Raw genomic sequence first — 22,962 nt, forward strand, 5'->3', positions numbered from 1 at the left:
AAGGTTTTAAAAAAAGATTTGATAGGTAAAGGAACTGTCTCTGTGCTTGTTTCATTTAAATTAAGATGGATAAAAGTAGCATTTTTCATCTGCATAATAAAGTTTCAAAGCTGTATTAAGTCAATGTTCAGTTGTAAACTTTTGAAAGAACCACCATTATGTTTTATTCAGAGTTATGAACATTTCAGAGTTATGAACAACCTCCATTTCCAATGTTTTCTTAACTCTGAGGTTCTAATGTACATGCACCTAAGTGAATGTCTCAGATGTTAAAGAAATATGAAATTAATAAGGGTAACAGCAAGAACAGAAGATTAGTTGACAAGGTCTCTTACAGCAGCTTGCAAAAGTATTTACCAGATATTTGCCTAATAATTTATTATTATTTTTTTTGCTGAAGTGAGAGACAATAGCTCTGTGAGGTATCAGACAGAGAAAGTGCAAAATGTTAATGATTCAAACTCTTCCCCAAAATCATTTTTGCTACTACAAGGGACAATGTAAACCAGGGTGCAGATAATCCCACCAAAAAAAATAAAAAGCAAATGTATTATACCATAAAGTATTCCAGTGAAAACGCCACTCTCTAAAAGTGGCCCCTTTTCTTATATATCCTCCAAGTTGTTTCAATTTTCTCAGTTTCTTACTCATGTTTTGCTTCTGCAATCCTTAAGGATCTCAGGTAGTTTATGAAAATCAAATCTTCTGCCTTCTTTTGTTTAACAACAGAAGACAACACACAAAAATGCAGATTTTGGAATGATATCAATATACATTTTTAATTATTAAAAGGCATTAAAAGCCATTTAATCCAATGCTGAATTTACTCTGTAGAGCACAGCAGGAAAATAGGAAGCTTTAAAGGCCACAATTCCATGAGCCATGGAACCTAAAGAACATGGGTCGTGTCAAGGTGCTTAAACCCAGTGACTTTCCAGCAGAGGAAATGCCTTTGAAGACAAATAACCGCCAGGCTTATCTTTAGATACACAAGATTATCTGTTACTATTTAGGGGAAATTTAGGCATTAACTTCAGGCTGATAAAATATGGATGCCTACACACACACAAAAAAAGTATAAAAGTATAAACATTTCCCCCTACAGAATAATTACATTTTAGTAAATTCAGTTAGGTCTTAACATCTTAAAAAAAGAAACATATTAATGTGGTATTGTGGAGGGGTCAGCAGCTTCCTGTGCAGACCGCATCCAAGTGGCAAAATGCTTTACAAACTCTTTCAAGCATTAGATGCACAACAAAACATTTAGCCCACTGCATAACCTGCTTTGTAGAAATGATTTTACAAATTGTTTACGCCAAACTTATCAATGTACAATAAGTCTTAAAAAATATAGTAGACCCAAGATGCTTGAGAAACTGGTTTTCACGTGGAGGATTACACATTTTACTCGTAGAGGATATGGTATATGTAAAAATTCTGAAGTTATTTAATGAAACAGTTTAAAATGCTTTTAGAATTCAAGACCATCTTGGACAATCCGGTTTAAACTCCCATCCACTGCTCCACCTAGAGCTACGCAAGCCAATGAAGCTGCAAGAATCGAGAGTTTTAAACAATCAATTTAGTTGAATCTGTTTCAAAAAGTCATGCTACTGGTTTTGTTTAAAACACAATGCACTAAAAAGCTCCAGTCTTGTGTGTTAACATTTACCACAGGCCTGTCCTAACGCAGCTGTGTGAAAATGTTTTCAGGCAGCATTCTTAGAAACATCATAAAGAACTGCATAGTTGAAACAATGTAGAGAGATGGACTGTAAACATTCTGAAAATTCAAAGCAATTAATTCAGATTTTTAATTGGGTGAGCTTGTGTTTGCTCTTAGGGTAACTTTAAACCCATTCACCGAGATTAGAATCTAACACTATCCAGCCATATAACTACACAAACTCCAGCTCTTAAAAATACCCAACAAAATCCAAGAGGAGCTTGACACTTGTAGGCATTTCTAAAATGTACAACATTTGGTTAGCAACAAACATTTCAAAAGAGACAAGATATTCAGTTGTGACAATAATTTAAGAAATTTTGATTTTCCTTTCAAACATTTGGCTAAGACTGGAGCTTAACTTTTGCAGGACGAAGTTATTTTGACAGCAGAAACATCAGAGATGATTCAGACAAAAGACATTTCCTCCAAGTTTAGTATTCCCTTTGACTATTAAAATAAGCCATCAACCCAGTCAGTATTTTACACCTATTCTTTATGGGAATCTTTTGTCTGGGGTGTAACTTTTTACAAGGTAGTTTCACTTGATCTCCTACACCATTCTTACCTAATAGAAAATGTGTCACTGAGCCATAAGGAATGTGCAGTATAAGATAGTAAACCGGGGCTGTCATTGATTCCAAAACCAACTATGTAGGCCCAAATATTTGCATTTATGGGCTGTAATATATATGTAGCACCAAATACAGTGTCCTTTAACTGTTTGCAATTATTAATACCAAAATAATTTCAAACTGATCAACATTGGATCATCCAGCACCAGATGTAAGTGCTACATGTCTCAGAGGAAAATATGAGTGCATGATTGTTTCTATGTGACCAATATAATTCAGCCCATGAGAGAGTACAACCATGCACTAGAACCAAGATTAACACATCTCTCACATCATCTATTCTCATTCAATAATCTTGCGATGTTTTCAGCCAGCAAATTCAGTCTATACCAGCTTATAGGCAAAAATGGTTCAATCCAGATCAATAGAAAATTATCTAAAGCAGATTTCTTCCTCTCACAGCCAAGCCTCTTCAATGTGATAATTCACTGCATCTTGGAATAAAAGAAATATTCTTCAGTGTTCAATATGGTCTTCACATCCTGGAACCTCGCTCTTGCAAAATCTGAAAGAGACAGTTAAAAATTACACACATGAAAATTTTCCAATATCAGACCTAAAGCCTGGGGGGCAGAGAGTAAAAGAAATCACTGTATTTCAATCAGGTGATAAAGCCCGAAGGGCTGGCTTAAGGACTTTCCTGAAGCTGATGCCTTAATATAGAAAAACAGAGAATAGGCTATACATCACTTATTAAATTTCATTAACACACCTGTACAAAAGATCACCATTAGTGTATTTGAGTCACACTAATAAGAGGAAAGATAGACTATTTAATATTGTAAGGGGGCTGTAAAAGTAGAGATCAATCAGACAAATGAGCGCAACTGGTCATCGATAAAGTTCACAGCACACAGACCAAACACAGAGTTCCTAAAAGTCACAAGAAGGTAAAGGAGGAGCTGCAAGGATAGTAGGTGTATGGGCTAAGCCAGTTTCTCTGATCCTAGCAGCAAGGCTGCCTAGTTTGTGCATTACCAGGGGAAATGGAGAATTGCCTTTTTCAGACTTGGGATTTTTTAAATTGTACTTGCTTTAGTAACATCTCCTGTGCTCTCCCTTGTTTTATGTATGACCTGTGTCACTTAGAGTAGCAACGAAACGTGCATAAGTAGCACAAAACGCGCCAAGGAAACCTTGGCAGGGACACGATTATAGTGTGAAAAAACAAGCAGTGTTTGAAGGTCAGGAGTATAAAAGCTTGCATGGGCTAGATCAACTCCTATACAGAGTAGGCTGATGCATTAACCCTACAGTATCTGCCCTGACCTCTTAAAGCAGTCCTCAGTATTAGTTATATGGTAAATACAAACAGCCAGATTCTTGACCCCATGAGACTATTTGTTAGGCTACTAATACGTGAAAGCTATTAGCCTGATGTATTAAGTTAATGTTTTAGATATATCTTCATGTTTGAGCAATAGTATTTAATAGATTTTCATGCAATATATTGGCTTGCACAATTTCTCTTGCATCTGTGAAGAGCCACAGTCGATATGCAAATCTTTCTTTTGGTGGGATGGGACACTTTGTGGAGTTCACTTTTCCAGGTACTCTCCTGCCCAATACTGTTATGCTTTGTGAAGCAGAAGACAGACAATTAAGAGATACGGTGTTTTTTGAAGCATATTGGTTAAATTTTATAAGGAAGTGAGTTCAATTTAGTGGATAGAGAGATGTTAAGAATCACACTTTCACAGGATTCATGTGGCCCATCCCATTGCAGTTGAGCGACCCTATGTTTGTAAGAGCAGACTACAATGAATTGGAGACCTCCTCCGCCCTTAAGACACCATTCTATAACCAGCCTATAATCCAGATAAAGTGGCCCAAACTTGTGCACCTAAATTAATATCAACTCCCTACCATTTTGTAGCACACATCTCAAGACAGAAATCCTGTTTGAAAGATTCTACTCTCCTGCAGTGAAAAGTGAGAAGAGCCTCTCCTGGTGTGGGGAGAGGGGATGTACTCATTTTGCCAAGAAAAGCCCATTTGCTACAATATGCACAGCAGAAATCACATTCTGAAAATTGGTACTTTAAAATATTTTCTGAAGAGAATTGAGTTTAAGTATTTGCCTCTGAAGTATCCAGGGTCTCTTCTTGGCATCTGCTCACCACTTTTCCTCTGCTCCCTCTGGTGGTTTTGGCTTTCCTGTCGCCACCCTCTTCACCTCAACCCCATAGTATGGGCCCTAAATTCTTGTATGATGGTATCCAAGCACCTTAGATTAGCGTCTCGGGTTACTAGCCTCAGTTTTTTCATGTAATAGGTGATTAGTAATGATGAGATCAGTTATGATGGTGATTAGCACCACAGGGAAGCCTACAAATAAACTAAGGAGGAAGTCTTGATAGTAGTCAGACAAACTAAGCAAAGCTTTAAATATGCCAGTGACAAGTACAGAGCACTGTTTGCTAGTCAGTGAAATTGGCAACACCTGACGCTTTACTCTTTTGGCCTGTGGCTGCCTTCATGGGGCTGAAAAGGCTTTCTGATCCAATCACGAGGAGAAGGTATATGACAGGCCAGGCACATTCCCCGGCAGAGGCAGCCACTGGTGTCATGCAGAAGTTCCTTCTCTAGTACTTGCAGTGGAATAGAATGTTTAAACCATGAACATCTTACACTGATACTCAGTAGTACCTTCCCTCCTAAAGAATTTCACAGGCCTTTACAATACACATACAAACACCTGTCCCTCTATACTTGCAGGGTAGAACATGGCAGCTGCTTAATAGGGCACAGAAGCTCCGTATTAATGAATATACCAAAAAACTTGACGTTTAAACTTACAGATGAATTTCATATTGCAAATAACTAACTTTTCTAGTTCAAAACCAGCCAACAATGGATAAGCCTTTCACATCAATTACAGCCAATTAGGATATAGTCTTTCCTGATGTATATAATGCTTTGGGATCTTCAAGGATTACAATTAGTGAGACCCCTCAGTTGTATGATTTCTCCTAAAAAAGGTAACTTCAGAGGCAGAGTGCTCTCTAGGACTACAGTGGAGATCTTGGTTAAGTAACGATTTAGGGTCTGTCTACGCTGCAATTAAAAACCCATATCTGGCTTGTGCCAGCTGACTCAGGCTAAGGGGCTGTTTAATTGTGATGTAGCCGTTCGGGCTATAGCCCAGGCTCTAGGACTCTGCGAGGAGCCCAAATGTCTACATCGCAATTAAACAGCCCCTTAGCCCAAGCCCACACCAGCCACAGGTATCTAAATACAGTGTAGACATACCCTTGGAGGGAAAAGTGCCATCTATTGACTCACCAACAGTACTTCCTGCAGCACCTGGATTTTACTTTCTGGTTGGAGGGTTCCTATTCACACTGTATACTGTTCCTGCTTAGGTTTGAGAGCAGATGAGATCACAGCTAGTATTACTATGAAGTTCCTTTGAAAGGTTTTCTAGATGGAGTATGAAAAGTTTCAAAGTATGTATTAAAAGCAAATGCTACATATTTCAGCGTTAAGAAAATTTACCACCTGTGCTTCTAGTTAATTAAAAGCATTCTATAAGAAACTGCATGGCAAACACAAGTGTATTCAGTGAGTAAAAGTCAGGCCTTGAAAATTTACTTGACAACTGCTAGTAAAGGGATTTACCATGGTGAAAAATACATGTGCTAGTATGCCTGCTTGCAACTTAAAGTTAGAGGAACAGTTAAGTACTGTAACTGCAATATTATCAATCAACATTTATTATATATATTGCCAACAGCACCCATGTATGGTATTTTCCAAAACACAGAAGAGGGCACTCCCTACTCTGAGCAGAATACAATCAAGTTAACTATCAAACTTTAAAAGCATGCATCTTACTACTAGGGCTGGTCAACTGGCAGGAAAAAGACATTGGCTATGTTATTCAATACATTCCACCATATGATAGTCACCAAGCAGAATGTGACCACCATGACTGAATACCACAAAGAAAACGATCAGTTGAATAAGTTATTTGATGAACCCCAGTGGGTTAGAAGTGGTGCTGAACTGATTAACTAATTGAGTTTAACATCACACATTTAGTTAAACCTGTGTATGCAGACACTCATATCAGATTCAACATGGCTCATCTCGGTTTAGCTTGCACCTGTAGAGTCCTAGAGTTCAGGCAAGAAGGGAGCACCGGATGATCTAGTCCAGGGGTCGGCAACGTTCGGCACGCGGCTCGCCAGGGTAAGCACCCTGGTGGGCCGGGCCAGTTTTATTTACCTGCTGCGGCGGCAAGTTCGGCCGATCGCGGCCCCCACTGGCCGCGGTTCGCCGTCCCGGGCCAATGGGGGCGGCGAGAAGCGGCGCGGGCGAGCGATGTGCTGGCCGCGGCTTCTCGCCGCCCCCATTGGCCCGGGACGGCGAACCGCGGCCAGTGGGGGCCGCGATCGGCCGAACCTGCCGTGTCAGCAGGTAAATAAAACTGGCCCGGGCCGCCAGGGTGCTTACCCTGGCGAGCCGCGTGCCAAACGTTGCCGACCCCTGATCTAGTCAGACCACTGACAGCACCGAGCTCCTGCACACTAAACCCAAACCCAGATGTACGTATTACATCCCACAGGAAACTAAGCTATTATGATGTGCCACGGGGAGATAATAGGAGTGAGTGAATTGCATGTCACTTGTAACTTTAGCACAACATTTAATTCTGTGTAAAGCAGATCACAATCAACAGCACACGCATACCCCCCCACCCTTTTCTTGCTTTTGGTTAGGCATTTTCCTACATGGCTTCACTTCACTTTCTCTTTCCTGTAACAGATCATGGTGATGTTTCTCAAGCCATCTTCAAAGTGTTTCCTCTATACCTTCTCTCATTCTCCATCTCCTAACCTCTCTTTCTCTTCACTATGAGCTCTACCTCCTGCCCTGTACATTTGGGTTTCTTTTCTTCCATATACCCCACAAATGTGTGTCTCTCTCACATTTTATGTGCACACACTGTACTTCTCTTTCCTAGCTTATCCCATCAATCTCCCACTCTTTCCCTATGTCATTCATTTGCCCTACCATCCCCTCACAAAAAAGGTATGGAAATTTTACAAGGTGACCATTACCCAGATAATTAATTCCACAGACCTATATGAGATAAGGGGCAGAGGGTATAGGGGGAACTGTCCAGGGCAACAACCTGGTGAGAAAGCAACTGTTTCTCCCAGCCAATCTGTTTGGCTAGAGGAAAGTGTTGGGATAAGGGTGCTGCCCCTGGACTCTGCTCAGTGGCTTTATTTTCATACTAGCCTCCTGCTAGTAGCTGCCGACACATTTGAATGCCTCTTGGTTCTTATTTTCATTGCTGCCCACAGGATTCTGAACAGGAGTAAGAACTGACAGATGCTGGTCAGTATTCACTGTGCCACTTAGGGAAACTCTGAGCTGCCTGTTTGTAGAGTCCCTGAGTTTATACTCATGTGATATATGGAAGTTTCATACTGACCATAAGGACAAATCATTTAATTAAAAAAAATGAAAAGCTTAGATTTTGCACAAGTAGGCAACCTTCCCCATGCACGCTTTTCAAACATTTTATTACCGCAAGATACATTTATCTTTTCCAACCCATATGCAAGCAGTACTGAAGTTATTTGTAAAAAGGCTGCCTTTCCAAAGGTACAGGTAAGAAAGGATTTGGAGTATGATCCTGTAAGATGCTGAATACCATCAGATTCCAGTGACTTCACCTGGGCTTTTCAGTATTGGAGTCCTGATGAGCAGCAAGTAATAGATATAAGCAACAGCAGACTTAAAATAGAAACGATTGTCAACAAAAACATTAATTATTCTCCATGCACTGCTTCAAGCATTGTAAGGTCACTCCTTGGTAATTCATCATCATAATTTGAATTTCAATAGCACTGTCCATTTAGGTTCCTCAAAGCACTTTACACTCAGTTAATTAGGACTTGGCCTCTCCCCAGTGAGGTTTTTTCCATTTTAGACCTGTGGAAACTGGAGCACAGAAGTTAAGTGACTTGTCTATATTCATACAGAGGGACTGAGGCAAAGTGGAGAAAAGAATGCAGACCTGCAGACTCCCTATATTGTGCTTTAATAGGACCATCCTTGGATAACATACTTCAGATGGACAAGCCTCTTAATATGTTGCCAAATCAGACATTTACTGAAGATTTTTATTAGCTGCCATTATTCACAAAATATAAGACAAGAGAAAAAATAGGACATGTAACAAAAACATAGAACCATTTCGGTCTAAAAATGTTTTCCCCTAGAATCTGTATAAAGCATTTCCCCTCTCTCAGAATAGCTTTAAAAGGACTGATAATGCCAGTGTTACTTATGTAAAAAGGCACAAGAGCCAGTACAGGTCTTGTCATGTCATCACCATCTGTGCAACAGATCATACTGTCTATTACCATTTCTACCACTGTGATTTTCACCTGACACTAGGAATAAAGGCAACTATGACTATAGAACAAATACACCACTAGGACTAGCCAGAGGATGGTACTGGTGAGGGGTAGGTGGTAGATGGGGCAGAGGAAAGCGTGTGGGTGAAGTCCTAGGGCAGCTAATGCTCACCATGACATTTACACTTAATCTGAGTCATTCATATCGTAATCCGTCTCTTCATCCTCGCTCTGAATGGCATGCAGCAAGTGTAAAGAAAGGGAGGGAAAAGAAAAGATTGCAAGTGAGTCAGAGCCAATGCAAAGTACAATCCACTTACACTTGAGGTACGTGAGGCTATTTTACTTTAACCCAATTCTTCATAAGGCAATAAGATACCAGACAATTTAAAAGCAGGATAATTATAAATAGCAGGAAAATTAGTTTTCCCCACTGCCCCAGGTATCAGCAGATTACTGCTAATGGTTCCATTCAGTTCAGCATTCATTTGACACAATGAAAGGGAACACTATGTAATGAGACAGCTGATGCTACATATGGTACCTGAAACTTGTGAACTCTGCAACTGGCTCCATGTGTCTGTGGACTCTTAACACTTGGAAGCTTAGCTTTAGAGGCAGACATCAGGAGGAACATCATCCCCTCCTAATCGAGCACCTCAAGAAAGTGGGCAGGGAAACCAAGTGGATTTGGGAATGGAGAGCTCAGAGAAACACAAGCTGCCCCACAAGTGCTCTGCTTAACAAACAATGCCATTGAAACAGTTTAAGTAATTGGCTCAAAGGGGTTAGTTTACTCCTCCCAGCTACATTAGAAAGTTACATGTCCATTCCAGCTATCAATAATAAGACTCAGAGAAAGGCAATGGCTGAGTGGCATTGCTTCCTCAAACCCCACAAGAGATCCAACTTTTGGGCAAGCTGGTAGATATACTGTTTAGGTTGTGCCTATGCAGTGGTGATATAGCTATGTTCATCCCAGGATACTAGAGAGACAAGATGGGTGAAGTAATATCTTTAATGGACCTACTTCTGTTGGTGAGAGAGACAAGCTTTCGAGTTTACACAGAGCTCTTCTTCAGGTTGTGACTGTTATTGTTCTACTGAACTTGGCCCATTTTAAGTTTTACTTAAAACAGAAGTTGAAGAGTTTAGTAAACTACAATTAGAATCTGCAGAAGCCAGAATGAAAATGAGCTTGAACAGAAATCCAAATCAGCAGCGAAATGGCAAAAAATGAATAAACTGTTCAGAAAGGAATCTAAATACTTTACATAACACTCATGCTCACAGTCCTTGGAAGCCTGACTAAGGTAAGGCTATTTTCCTTACTAATTCCCCATGATGTAGTCCAAGTCCTGGGTTATGTACATTCAGTGTAGGGCTTATTTTGGGAGGGTTCCTGTATGGATTTTGCAAACACAAGGGTGAGAGGTTAGTTGCATTTGAGGGGTGTTCTGAAAACAGATGGCCTTTCAGAATGCTCAGAGTTGTTTCTTCCAAAGTAGGAAATAATTAAAAAGAAGGGTACATGCTAAGTTCTCTTCATGGGAAATACCTCATAGTGTAAGATTCAAGAGTCAGTGTATATACTTATCACTGTGTAATGCTATCTCATAGAGGAGCACATTTTAAGTTATTTTACAGCTGTAATTCACATGGCAGCAAAATCTTCACTTACCAGACTTCACTGCCATTGCTTGAAGTTCACCAGTGTATTGCTCAGTATTACTAGCATGTCACTTTTGGAGAAAGTCAATAATGTAGAATACCTGTCACTGGGGAAGCTTTTAGTACCTTTGGAAAAACTACTTTCAAGTTTTAGTTGCTATTTTGTTTCTTGTTCTATCTTATTTAGGCAAATTGTGTCCTCCATGAAGAGAATACCAGATAAAAAAAACACCAGAAAAAGAAAGAAAAACTGGAAGAGCCAGATCAGCTGGGGCTGCTCCCAACATGTTTTTTTCTGGTTTGTAAACCCACCACTATTAATAAAGATTCTGGTAATCTGGTGGATAATGCAGAATTAAATACAATGGCCCTTTCATATCTGTACTGATAGTTTTCTTTAGATGTCATGACACAAGGGTTCTTGTGCTTTCCCCTTCACAGCAGCGTCGATCAGAGCCACCTAAACATTTGTCAATATGTAATTCTGGGTGACCTTCATTATCGTTTCAATGGAATAACAAGTTGTTGAAGGTTAAATCAGACACAGTTTAGCAGATTATGAATTTGAGGCTAAACTGGCTTGAAAAATCCATCTGTCAAGAGGACAGACCCCAAGAAACAGTTCTGACTCAACATTCTAGTACCTTCCAACCCAAAGAGATTTAAAAAAACAGAACAAAACAAAAAACCCCACAACCCTCCCACCCCCAAATACTCTGTTAACAGTACGTATATTAAAAGGAAACTTCAAAAAGCTCCCCTCTTGCACCTGTCCACAGTCCCTACCCCACTACTCACATCCTGTTCCCTGACATGCCCTTTAGTTTAGAACACCCTGTCCAACAGTTGCACCAACAGGAAAGTTTATGTAGTTATGATTCCAATAAATTCTCTCTCCAAACTTCTTCCTGCATTTTGATGTGAGCTCAAGTCTGGTAAAGACAACTCTCCCACCCCAACCCCCACTGGCCAATGCATAGTGAAACAAAAGTCTGCTAATTTCTGGGGGTTTTTTTCACTCACTTTCCTTTCAAAATGACTTTATTTGGTATCAGAGAGAGAGCTTCCAACTGTGTATTTTCAGCCAAGCAACAGGACTATGCTTACTCTTGGTTTTTAACTAACTCTTACTGTTCTAATCTCATGCTATTTCCCACTGTGCTCATTCTTTCGAGTACACGACTCCCTTCTGTGCATCAAGATTCCGGATGAGCATTTGAGACACAGCAGCGTTCTTCAGAGGTCCTCTACCAAGCCTGTGAATTTCACTGCAGAGAGTATAAATGCTGGCATCTCTTAAATGTCTGAATGGCCAAGAGCTGCACTGTACTTGTTCTGGACTAGTCCCTCCTCTTTAGACCCCAACACTGTTTGGTTTGGTATTCTACACATTTTCTATTAGCCTAGCATCCAGTCAAACTCTGGGTCCTTCTGAAGCATGTTGTTGCAGAAGAGTCACTGAAGTCCCTTATAAAGATATGCATTATGGTCAGTACTTCCAGTTTTTGCTTTATTATTTTTATCTTGGTGGTGCACATATCCCAGCCCTGAAGAGCTTACAAACTAAGACAACAAGCAAATGATGAACAGTGAGGGATAAGGATGCAATTAAAATACTCACACACATTGCTTAAAATACCACACACTTGTTGCTTAAATACCACACCGACATATAACTTATCAGCTTTTCCGTTTCTTTCAGGCAGCATGAGGTCAGTGGGCTTACACATGGGTTCAGGGAGTGATCCATATGTAGGATTTTACAGTTTTACATGTTCACTTTTTATTTTTGGCGATATTAACTTCTTATAGGGTTTAAAATAAGTTTATCTGAATTACGATAAAATACATTTCAGCAGAAATTAGCCATTTCACTAGCAATGAAACAAAAAAAGTTTTAAAATACTCAAAAGCTTTATGAAATAAATCTCATTACTTGTACCTTACATACCCACTGTGGGTATCCACACACAAAAATGCTGCTTTCCAAACTGCTGCTGTGCACAACCAAGAAATGAGCTGTGGACAGCATGAAAAGCAGTAGTAACCAGAAGCAGACAGTAGTTTACAATAAACAATGTGAGCAGGATACTATCTGCCATTGGAAGTTCCAGATCAGTCTTCGGGGGCTTTTTTCAGTGTTTATTTTTTAAAGCTGACTCTTGAAAAGTTGTGCTAAGTTTTACTTTGGCTGTTTTCAATTTAAACCAATAAAAATGAGAAATGAGTGGCAAACTTTTTTGTATAAAGATGACTAGTTTTACTACTAACCAATTATTAGTGTTTCCATCTCCCCATCAACCATGTTGTAAAATGTACAGTGCACATTGAGGGGAGGAACAGTGCAATTCATTTTCCATTTGGTCAGGGCCAACTATGAGTCAGTCATGTCACACACTGTCTTCCATAGTTATTTTCCCTGAAAGTCAACAGATCACACAAGCAAGATCTAATGGAACCCTGAAAGCTGCAAGCTAGCACAACACATTACAAGTAAAGGACTTCATCTAATGGGAAGACTTTTATAGCTTATTGCATATGACAATACTTTTCAGACAGAATATGTCATATTCACATTCCTGGTTGCGAAACTTCTGTATCCTGACTCAGATAAGCACAGAAAACATCCATCATCTGTACTGGTGGCAGAATCAAAGTCTATCTACTGTCTGATAACCCAAATATGCATATTCTCAAAAGGAGGCACTCACTAAGAAGTCAGATAAGAGCATGGGAGTCATGGAGAATACTAAGTAGCACATTTAAAGTTCTTGTTTTGTAATGTGTGAGAGTCATACTGACAATTAGAGTTACTTTAACTGGTACAGTTTATATTCTCATGCACAATGAAAAGGGAACCATTACCGACCTTAAGGAGAGATGGCAAGCAGATTACACACTATGCTCAACCTTCTTTTGAATAATAGCTGAGTCTAATTGCTTTGACTGACATCTTTCATTTCCTCCCTCCCATGCCCAGCATCTTACCTTTGCTTTTTCGCTGGGCTCGCTGGTTGTGCCGTAGGGGGTATTATGCAGCTCCTTTGAGACAACACACAGAAATTCAGCCTGATCTTCATTTCCATAGTTATAGGAAGAACCAATACTGACCAACTGAAAGAGGAGAGAAAGGCTTAGGGGTATTTCTGCACAAAACAATTGCTATCAGTTTCCTCAACTTTGGCTTTAACACTCCATAAGGTGTTGGCTGTATTTTGAGCATGAGCTCCCACATTAATGCAAACAGATGCCAACTTCAGATGTCAGGGTTAATGTAGCTGTTCCATTTAAAGGTCTATGAGTCTACTAGTGTAAGGGTGGTATTGCTAATAGTACCCTGAGTGCTTAGGCAAAATCTTACAGGGGCAATCAATGGGGGAAGCCGCCTGCTCCCATTGCATTTCAGACACCTGAACACTCCCCCCTTTCCTCCGAAAGTTATTTAAAAAAAAAATCTGTGTGTGGCGTGATAGTGCGGGTGGGGTTTAGACAAGCAAGGAACTGCATGCAGAGAGCACTCTGCCCTGAAGAGAGACCTGCTATTTTACTCACAGAATGACCCTATGCTTCTATTCGGAATTTACAGAGATATTTAGAGCAGGAGGCAAAAGTTAGCATTTGACTGAAAAAACAAGACAAACAGAATGGTGGGACTCGAGGACCAACTTTCAAAATTCAAATGTATTGTTACAGGGAAGTTGGTTAAGGTAGCATTACAAGTGAAAGTTATATGCTTGAAATGAAATGTTGCTTATTTATAAACTGCTAGAAGCCTTAAAACTGAACAAGGACAATTTATCTCAAAGTGCAGTCTGCTCTGATGGTGATAGTTGCATAGTGCAGAAGAAAATATCTAAGGTCAAAGGATTTACTCATCAAGCCTTAACCAGCTGCTGAATCAAACCAGATGCAGGAATTTTTTTTGCAAAGTACATTTCTAAATTACAGATAAAATGACACGTGTGGTACTGTTATGCAGCTACTGCTGACAAAAGACCAGCAAAACTGTCTGGTGCACAGACCCTCTATATCAGGGTGGGCAAACTTTTTGGCCCGAGGGCCACATCTGGGTATGGAAATTGTATGGCAGGCCATGAATACTCATGAAATTGGGGGTTAGAGTGTGGGAGGGGATGAGGGCTCCAGCTGGGGGTGTGGGCTCTGGGGTGGGGCCAGAAATGAGGAGTTCAGGGTGTGGGAGGGGACTCCGGGCTGGGGCAGGGGGTTGGGGTGCGGGCTCTGGCTGGGCATGCGGGCTCTGGGGTGGGGCTAGGGATGAGGGTGAAGGAGGGTGTTCCAGGCTGGGACCAAGGGGTTTGGAGGGCAGGAGGGGGGGGGGATCAAGGCTGGGGCAGGGGGTTGGGGCAGGTGAGGGGGTCAGGGGTGCAGGCTCTGGGCAGCGCTCACCTCAAGCAGCTCCCAGAAACAACGGCATGTCCCCCCTCCAGCTCCTACGTGGAGGCATGGCCAGGCGGCTCTGCGCACTGCCCCATCCACAGGTGCCACCCCTGCAGCTCCCATTGGCCGCAGTCCCCAGCCAATGGGAGCTGTGGGGGCCGCACTTGGGGCGGGGGCAGTGTGCAAAGCCCCCTGGCTGTCCCTATGCATAGGAGCCAGAGGGGGGAACATGCTGCTGCTTCCGGGAGCCATGCGGAGCCATGGCACGTGTGGAGCGGGGCAAACCCCCGACACCGCTCCCCAGCTGGAGCACCAGAGCAGGGCAAGCCCCGGACCCTGCTCCCTGTCAGGAGCTTGAGGGCCAGATTAAAATGTCTGAAAGGTCGGATGTGGCTCCCGGGACGTAGTTTGCCCATCCCTGCTCTAGATCCACCCTATGCAGTCATAAATTTCACCAAATCCATCAGCCAAACTGCCACAGACATGTACTAACAGCCTTCTGTCCCCAGTTTGCAGTATCTCTATTTTCAATCCCAATATGCCAAATTTAGCTATAAAGTACCATTGATTAATGTCCATTTAATTATTAAAGTGCTCCTGGTATATGTCCAGGAGCAAAGGTTCAGTTTTCCTGCTGTTCAGAGCAGCATCATTTGAAACAGCCAAAAAAATTATTGTTCTAAAAACAGTTTATTTCCATTAGCTCAGGGGAGCCACAGAGATATTAAAGGACCTGATGGATGCTCCTGCACCCAGTCTGAGATACGTAACAATGGAATCTTGGGCTAGAACATGGTCAGGGCATCAGGAATTAGGCTGTTTACCCATACAGGCAGAGGGAGGAGATAACTGAGCTGAAAGCAGCCCCAACACAGTATTAATGGTAAAAAACAAAGCTTCCTTGTACCCATGTGGAGTGGCAGAACAGAAATATCCAGGAGCTAGGATACTATAGTAAAGGGGCTGTGTAAGTACCTAGACAGACAAACATAACCAGGGCTTGCAAAATCTTTTACCTGGGACACTGTTTCAAAAGGTCAACTACATTTAAACAGCAAAGATACAGGATATGAGATTCACCACTGCCTCAAAATTAACCCTTTTATAACTAAAATAAACAGGAGTACTTGTGGCAACTCTAAGAGGCCAATTAAGTACGAGAAAAAACAAGCTTTTTCTCTTACTTAATTGGCCTCTCAGAGTTGGTAAGACAACTCCCACCGTTTCATGCTCTCTGTATGTGTATATATATCTCCTCAATATATGTTCCATTCTATGCATCCAAAGAAGTGGGCTGTAGCCCACAAAAGCTTATGCTCAAATAAATTTGTTAGTCTCTAAGGTGCCACAAGTACTCCTATTCTTTTTGCAGATACAGACTAACACGGCTGCTACTCTGAAACCTTTTATAACTGTCACTTGCCAGAAGTGCTTGTCAGTAACCATCCCGCCACCACACGCTCCTGGTGCTTTTATACATCTCAACTATGCATATGTAGTCAGAGAATATCCAGTAGACCAGAGCATGAATAAAATTAAATCTGCTAAAAATAAGGTGATACCTTTTCCACCAAAGTATTTCTAATGAAGTTACAGAAAACAAGTAATTTAAACATTCCTGGAGAATTTAATGGTGTTATTTATCTCAACATGTCCAGGCATACCAGCTTTCCCCAATGAATACTCTGCTACTTATATCAAGAATGTCTAAGTGACTGACAGGGAATCACACAGTAAAACATAAGGCACCTTGATTTTTCAGCCATATAGAATGAACTAAAAAAGTCTGCCGTACCCTGCCTTGGAAAGAGGCTGCCAAGATTAAGAGATTAAATTACACAGCCCACTCGCAAGACAATTGAACATTAAGAAGAAAGAAAGAATTCCATACACATTAGTGACCAGTTAACTCTGTTTCCAGTCAAAAGAAGACACTGCACAAATCTTTGGAATGTAAAGCAAGTTTTTGGCCCAAACCTCAAAACTGAGCAATAAGAACAGTTAAACTGATGCAAAATGATTACTGTACAACACACATAGAATAACCAGTTTCTCAAACCAGAAAGAATATTTAAAAAACCCTTTATTTTAAAATAACTTAAACAACTTTACTTTGAAAGCACAAAAGCATTAAGTGGCTTGATACACGTTAAAACAAGATTAGAGATATCCCAACTTCCCAAAGGATTTAAAAAATAAAGTCCTATAGACAGCCAATTGTCTTCTTGCAAAATGACTTCTTATTCTGGGGAGTGTGAAGGGCCAGATGTCAGATCAGCTAGGTTTACAACTGCAGCAACTATTCTGCCTGTAAAGTGAGAAATACCTCATTGCTCACTGAGGGTCAGCAAAAATAAATGTATTCTCTGAAAATAGACGTGCCAGTTATCAGAAGTGCCTCAACCACCAGGCCCCCTGGTTTAATACAGAATGGATCTGGTGACAGTGAACTCTCTAGGAGGGCTTTTAACTCAGTTTTGCTTCCCCTCATGCTTTGAAACAGCCCAAATTTGCTGACCTTCTGGGCATGCTTTTAGTGAGAAGGTGTGCTGATGGTTGGTCAGGGGGATATTAACCAGCAGGATAGTAGTTTTTATTTTGTTGATTGTGGTAAGTCTGGATGGGCTAATCATCATATTACTGATTAGTTTGTATATTTATAGAGCCTCAAGGTACATGCTGTTTGTAATGTTTATTAAACATGGATTCTTTGAAGCTGGCCTGTGTTACACCCTTGTAAAGTGCTTATACAAGCAAAGCTGTGCATATGTATGCTGCTGAGAATGTATTGTTTGTATAGCACCAAGAGTGTGCTAAAAGCTTAACTCCAGAGTGTTTACCACAAGGAGTTGTTTGGTCTTGGGAACTCATTGATTTTAAAGCCCTGTCCTTCTCAAAAGGAATTTCACTTCTGCTTGTGCCTTTTCTGGTGTAGACTTATGCACTGTGCTGCTTATGGACATGAACTTGTGTTAATGAGAGGTTTCCATCCATTGTTAGAATAGCTCACTCCTAAACCACTGCCCTCACAAGAGACCTTTTGATTAGATACTAGGTAGGTACACAAGCATCCTCAACTGAGAGCAAGAACCTCTGACTCCTATTTAAAGTTTCAAAGCAGGACTCAGATTGTATATGTGCATGCATGCAGTAGGGAAAGATGCTTCCCCCCACCAACCCTTTAATCTCTGTCAGTACTTACCATTTTAAAGTCATACTCTTTTATTGCGTGGAATAGCTGCATTCACTGCCCATATATACAACCTTTAACCCGGGGTGGGCAAACTTTTTGGCCCGAGGGCCACATCTGTGTATGGAAATTGTATGGCAGGCCACGAATGCTCACGAAATTGGGGTTGGGGTGAGGGCTCTGACTGGGGGTGTGGACGGGGATGAGGGGTTTGCGGTGCAGGAGGGGGCTCTGGGCTTGGACTGAGGGGTTCGGAGGGGGATCAGGGCAGGGGGTTGGCGCACAAGAGGTGGTCAGGGATGCTGGCTTTGGGCGGCGCTTACCTCAAGCAGCTCCCGAAAGCAGAGGTACGTCCCCCCCCTCCAGCTCCTACGTGGAGGCATGGCCAGGCCGCTCCCATTGGTCATGGTTCCCGGCCAATGGGAGCTGCAGGGGCAGCACTTGGAGAGAGGGCAGCGTGTGGAGCCCCCTGGCTGTCCCTACACACAGGAGACAGAAGGGGGACATGCTGCTGCTTCTGGGAGCTGCACAGAGCAGGGCAAGCCCCTGACCCTGCTCCCCGGCTGGAGGGCCAGAGCAGGGCAAGCCCCAGACCCCACTCCCTGGTGGGAGCTCGAGGGCTGGATTAAAACGTCTGATGGGCCACACGCGGCCTGTAGTTTGCCCACCCCTGCTTTAACCATAGGTTGCTCCCCAAACTGTCAAGGTAGCTCATGAATTGTTGTATACACCAAGATTATTTTACAGGAGAAAGTTTTCCAAGGTTTTGTCTATCAACATTTAAACAGTAAAAGTTAGGGCAGATTCAATATGCCCATGCACTGTGGCACAATTGTGATTCTGGGAAATCAGTTAAGGGGAGAGACTGATTAATGGATTTTAAGGGCAGAAAAGACTAAAATGATCATCTAGTCTGACACCTGCATTACACAGGACATATAATATTTACCAAATGGTTCCTGCATTAAGCCCATAATTTTTTGTCTGAGCTACAGAATATCCTTTAGAAAGACATCCAATCTTGATTTAAAGACTTCAAGTGACGGAGAATCCCCAGCATCCCTTGGAAAGTTGTTCAATGACAATTGTTAACATGACAACATTTGGGATTAACAAAAATGGATTTCTGGCAGTGCAAGACAAGACTTTGACACTAAAATCTTCTACGGAAAGAAGCATGAAAACAGAAAACTCATAGCTGTTGCTATCTCACAAGTGTTTGTATTGGGACTATTTAAAAAAAACAACAACATAAGAATGGCTATACTGGGTTAGAGGAATGGTCCATCTAGCTCAGTATCCTGTCTTCTGACAATGGTCAATGCCAGGTGCTTCAGAGGGAATGAACAGAACAGGTAATCAAGTGATCATCCTGTCACCCATTTCCACCTTCTGTCAAACAGAGGCTAGGGACAATTCAGAGCATGGTTTTGCATCCCTGCCCATCCTGGCTAATAGTCACTGATGGACCTATCCTCCATGAATTTATCTAGTTCTTTTTTGAACCGTCATGGTCTTGGCCTTCACAACATCCTCTGGAAAAAGAGTTCCACAGGATGATTGTGTTTGTGTGAAGAACTACTTCCTTTTGTTTGTTTTAAACCTGCTATTAATTTCATTTGGTGACCCCTAGTTCTTGTGTTATGAGAAGGAGTAAATAACACTTCTTTACTTTCTCCACACCAGACATGATTTCATAGACCTCTACAGTATCATATCACCCCATTCACTGTCTTTTTTCTAATCTGAAAAGTCCAAGTCTTACTAATTTTCATATGGAAACTGTTCCATACCGCTAATAATTTGTTGCCCTTTTCTGTACCTTTTCCAATTCCAATACAACTTTTTTGAGATGGGGCAACACAGTATTCAAGATGTGGACGTACCATGGATTTATATAGAGGCAATATGATATTTTCTGTCTTATCCTTTCCTAATGAATCCCAACATTCAGTTAGGTTTTTTGACTGTCGCTGCACATTGAGTGGATGTTTTCAGAGACCTGTCCACAATGACTTCAAATTTTGCCTCCTCATTGTTTACACCTTTTTCCAGATAATTTATGAATATGTTGAACAGCACTGGTCCCAATACAGACCCCTGGGAGAGACTACTATTTACCTCTCTCCATTCTGAAAACTGACCATTTATTCCTACCTTTTGTTTCCTATCTTTTAACCAGCTACTGATTCATGAGAGGACCTTCCCTCTTATCCCATGACAGCTTACTTTGCTTAAGAGCCTTTGGTGAGGGACCTTGTCAAAGACTTTCTGAAAATCTAAGTATGAATTCTAGTAGATTGGTGAGGCATGATTTCCCTTTATGAAAACCATGTTGATGCTTCCACAATAAAGCATGTTCATCTGTGTGTCTGATAATTCTGTTCTTTACTATAGTTTCAACCAATTTGCCTGGTACTGAAGTTAGGCTTACTGGCCTGTAATTGACGGGATCGCCTCTAGAGTCTTTTTTAAAAATTGGTGTCACATTAGCTATCCTCCAGTCATCTGGTACAGAAGTTGATTTAAATAATAGCTTACATACCACAGTTAATAGTTCTGCAAATTTCACATTTGAGTTCCTTCAGAACTCTTGGGTGAATACCATCCTATCCACAGTGTTTAATTTATCAATTTATTCCAAAACCTCCTCTAACAACACCTCAATCTGGGACAGTTCCTCAGATTTGTCACCTAAAAAGAGTGGCTTAGGTTTGGGAATCTCCTTCACATCCTTAGCCGTGAAGACCAATGCAAAGCATTAATTTAGTTTCTCCACAATGTCCTTATCGTCCTTGAATGCTCCTTTAGCATCTTGATCGTCTAGTGGCCCCACTGGTTGCTTAGCAGGCTTCCTGCTTCTGATGTGCTTAATTTTTTTGCTGTTACTTTTTGAGTCTTTGGCTAACTGTTCTTCAAATGCTTTTTTGGCCTTTCTAATTATATTTTTACACTTCACTGGCCAGAGTTTATGCTTCTTTCTGTTTTCCTCAATAGGATTTAACTTCCACTTTGTAAGGATGCCTTTTTGCCTCTATCTGCTTCTTACTTTGCTGTTCAGCCATGGTGGCGCTTTTTTGGTCCTATTACTATGTTTTTTAATTTGGGGTATACATTTAAATTGAGCCTCTATTATGGAGTCTTTAAAAATTTTCCATGCAGCTTGCAGAGATTTCACTTTTGACATGGTACCTTTTAATTTCTGTTTAACTAATGCCCTCATTTTTCTGTAGATTCCCTTTATGAAATTAAATGTTATCATGGAGGGCTGCTTTGGTGTTTTTCCCTTCACAGGGATGTTAAATTTTATTACATTATGGTTACTATTACCAAGTGATTCAGCTATATGCACTTCTTGGACCAGATCCTGTGTGCCACTTAGGACTAAATGAAGAATTGCCTTTCCTCTTGTGGGTTCCAGGACTAGCTGTTCTAAGAAGTAGTCATTTAAGGCGTCAAGAAACTTTATCTCTGCATCCCGTCCTGAGGTAACACGTACCCAGACAATATGGGAATAGTTGAAATCCCCCATTATTATTGAGTTTTTTATTTTACAGCCTCTCCAAAGGTACATTAGAAGGCCCTTTCCCACCTCGCGTGCATCCACTGAGAATTCTCAACGTATCTCCCTTCATTGTTCAAGCACCAGAGGAGCTGCAGCAATCGCAAGAACAGTGAAAGCATCAGTATAGAGCAGGTAGGAAACTGCGGCATAGACAAAACAGTCAAATATCTATGCCCTCCACCTGGTTCACTAATGAGAAATGGCTTTCCCAGTTTTCGATCTCTCCTCCTAATCCCTGCCTTTCTGCATTTCTCCCCGCTGGAAATATAAGGGAGAGAAAAGTGGCATAGGAATGAAAAACAACCCCCCAAAAATTCCAGGAAAAAAGTTAACAATTTTTATTAATTCAAAAAATTTCACTGAAAATACATAGCATTTTCCACCTAGCTCTACAGTGCACTTTCTACACTAATATAATAATTGCTGGAGTGCCCCCGATACTGGGCTACATTAGCACTACACTGAACCAGTGCAGCTATGTTTTCCAGCACCGATAAGATGCACTTGTGCAGATCACAAATCACTGCACAATTTGGAGTGTTTGCTTAAGAGAGACCCTGGAGTGGAAAAGTACAGGTCAAGATTGAGGTGCATCAGCAGTAATATGTGGAGAGCCCAAAACAGTAACAGTGGGAACCAGGTACAAGGTCAGAATTGAGATGTGATGGCAGAACATATCAAGCCGGAGCAGAAAAGTAATATTACAGCACTGCTAAAACCACTACTAGAATGCTGTGCCCAGTTCTGGTATCTACACTTAAAAAGGATGTTGAAAAATTGGAGGAGTTCAGAAAAAAGCTATAAGAACGATTTAAAGTCTGGAAAAAATTTGTTCCAATGACAAAGGAGTTCAATCTATTTAGCTTTTAAACAGAGATGACTTGATCAGGCTTCATTAAGCACCTGCTTGGAGAGAAGAGATCTAATAGAAGATGACAAACACAAGATCCACAATGGCTAGAAGCTGAAGTTAGCTAAGGTCAAAATGGAAATAATTCGCAAATGTTTAAACAGAGATGATTATTATTTACATTGCAGTAGTGTGTGGGAACCCCAGGAATCATTAAAAAGGGGATAGAGAATAAGATAGAGAATATATTATTGCCCTTATATAAATCGATGGTACGCCCACATCTCGAACACTGCGTACAGATGTGGTCTCCTCATCTCAAAAAAGATATACTGGCACTAGAAAAGGTTCAGAAAAGGGCAACTAAAATGATTAGGGGTTTGGAACGGGTCCCATATGAGGAGAGATTAAAGAGGCTAGGACTCTTCAGCTTGGAAAAGAGGAGACTAAGGGGGGATACGATAGAGGTATATAAAATCATGAGTGATGTGGAGAAAGTGGATAAGGAAAAGTTATTTACTTACTCCCATAATCCAAGACTAGGGGC

The 22,962-nt window shown here is 41.1% G+C and overlaps 1 protein-coding gene across 2 annotated transcripts in view; it reads right to left on the bottom strand.

Annotated features, from left to right (window-relative positions):
- Positions 1–470: 470 nt before the first annotated feature.
- PDPK1 (3-phosphoinositide dependent protein kinase 1) overlaps positions 471–22,962 on the bottom strand; it is a 143,435-nt gene continuing 120,943 nt past the window's right edge. For both annotated transcript variants that reach the window (XM_065412559.1, XM_065412558.1), the window contains 2 exons: positions 13,401–13,526; positions 471–2,869 (listed from right to left, as the gene is read on the bottom strand). In XM_065412559.1, coding sequence (XP_065268631.1) covers positions 2,840–2,869; positions 13,401–13,526 — 156 coding nt within the window. In that variant the 3' untranslated portion in view covers positions 471–2,839. The remainder of the gene's footprint in view (positions 2,870–13,400; positions 13,527–22,962) is intronic.

This window comes from Emys orbicularis, chromosome 10 (assembly GCF_028017835.1).
Source record: "Emys orbicularis isolate rEmyOrb1 chromosome 10, rEmyOrb1.hap1, whole genome shotgun sequence".
NCBI classification, from domain to species: domain Eukaryota; kingdom Metazoa; phylum Chordata; order Testudines; family Emydidae; genus Emys; species Emys orbicularis.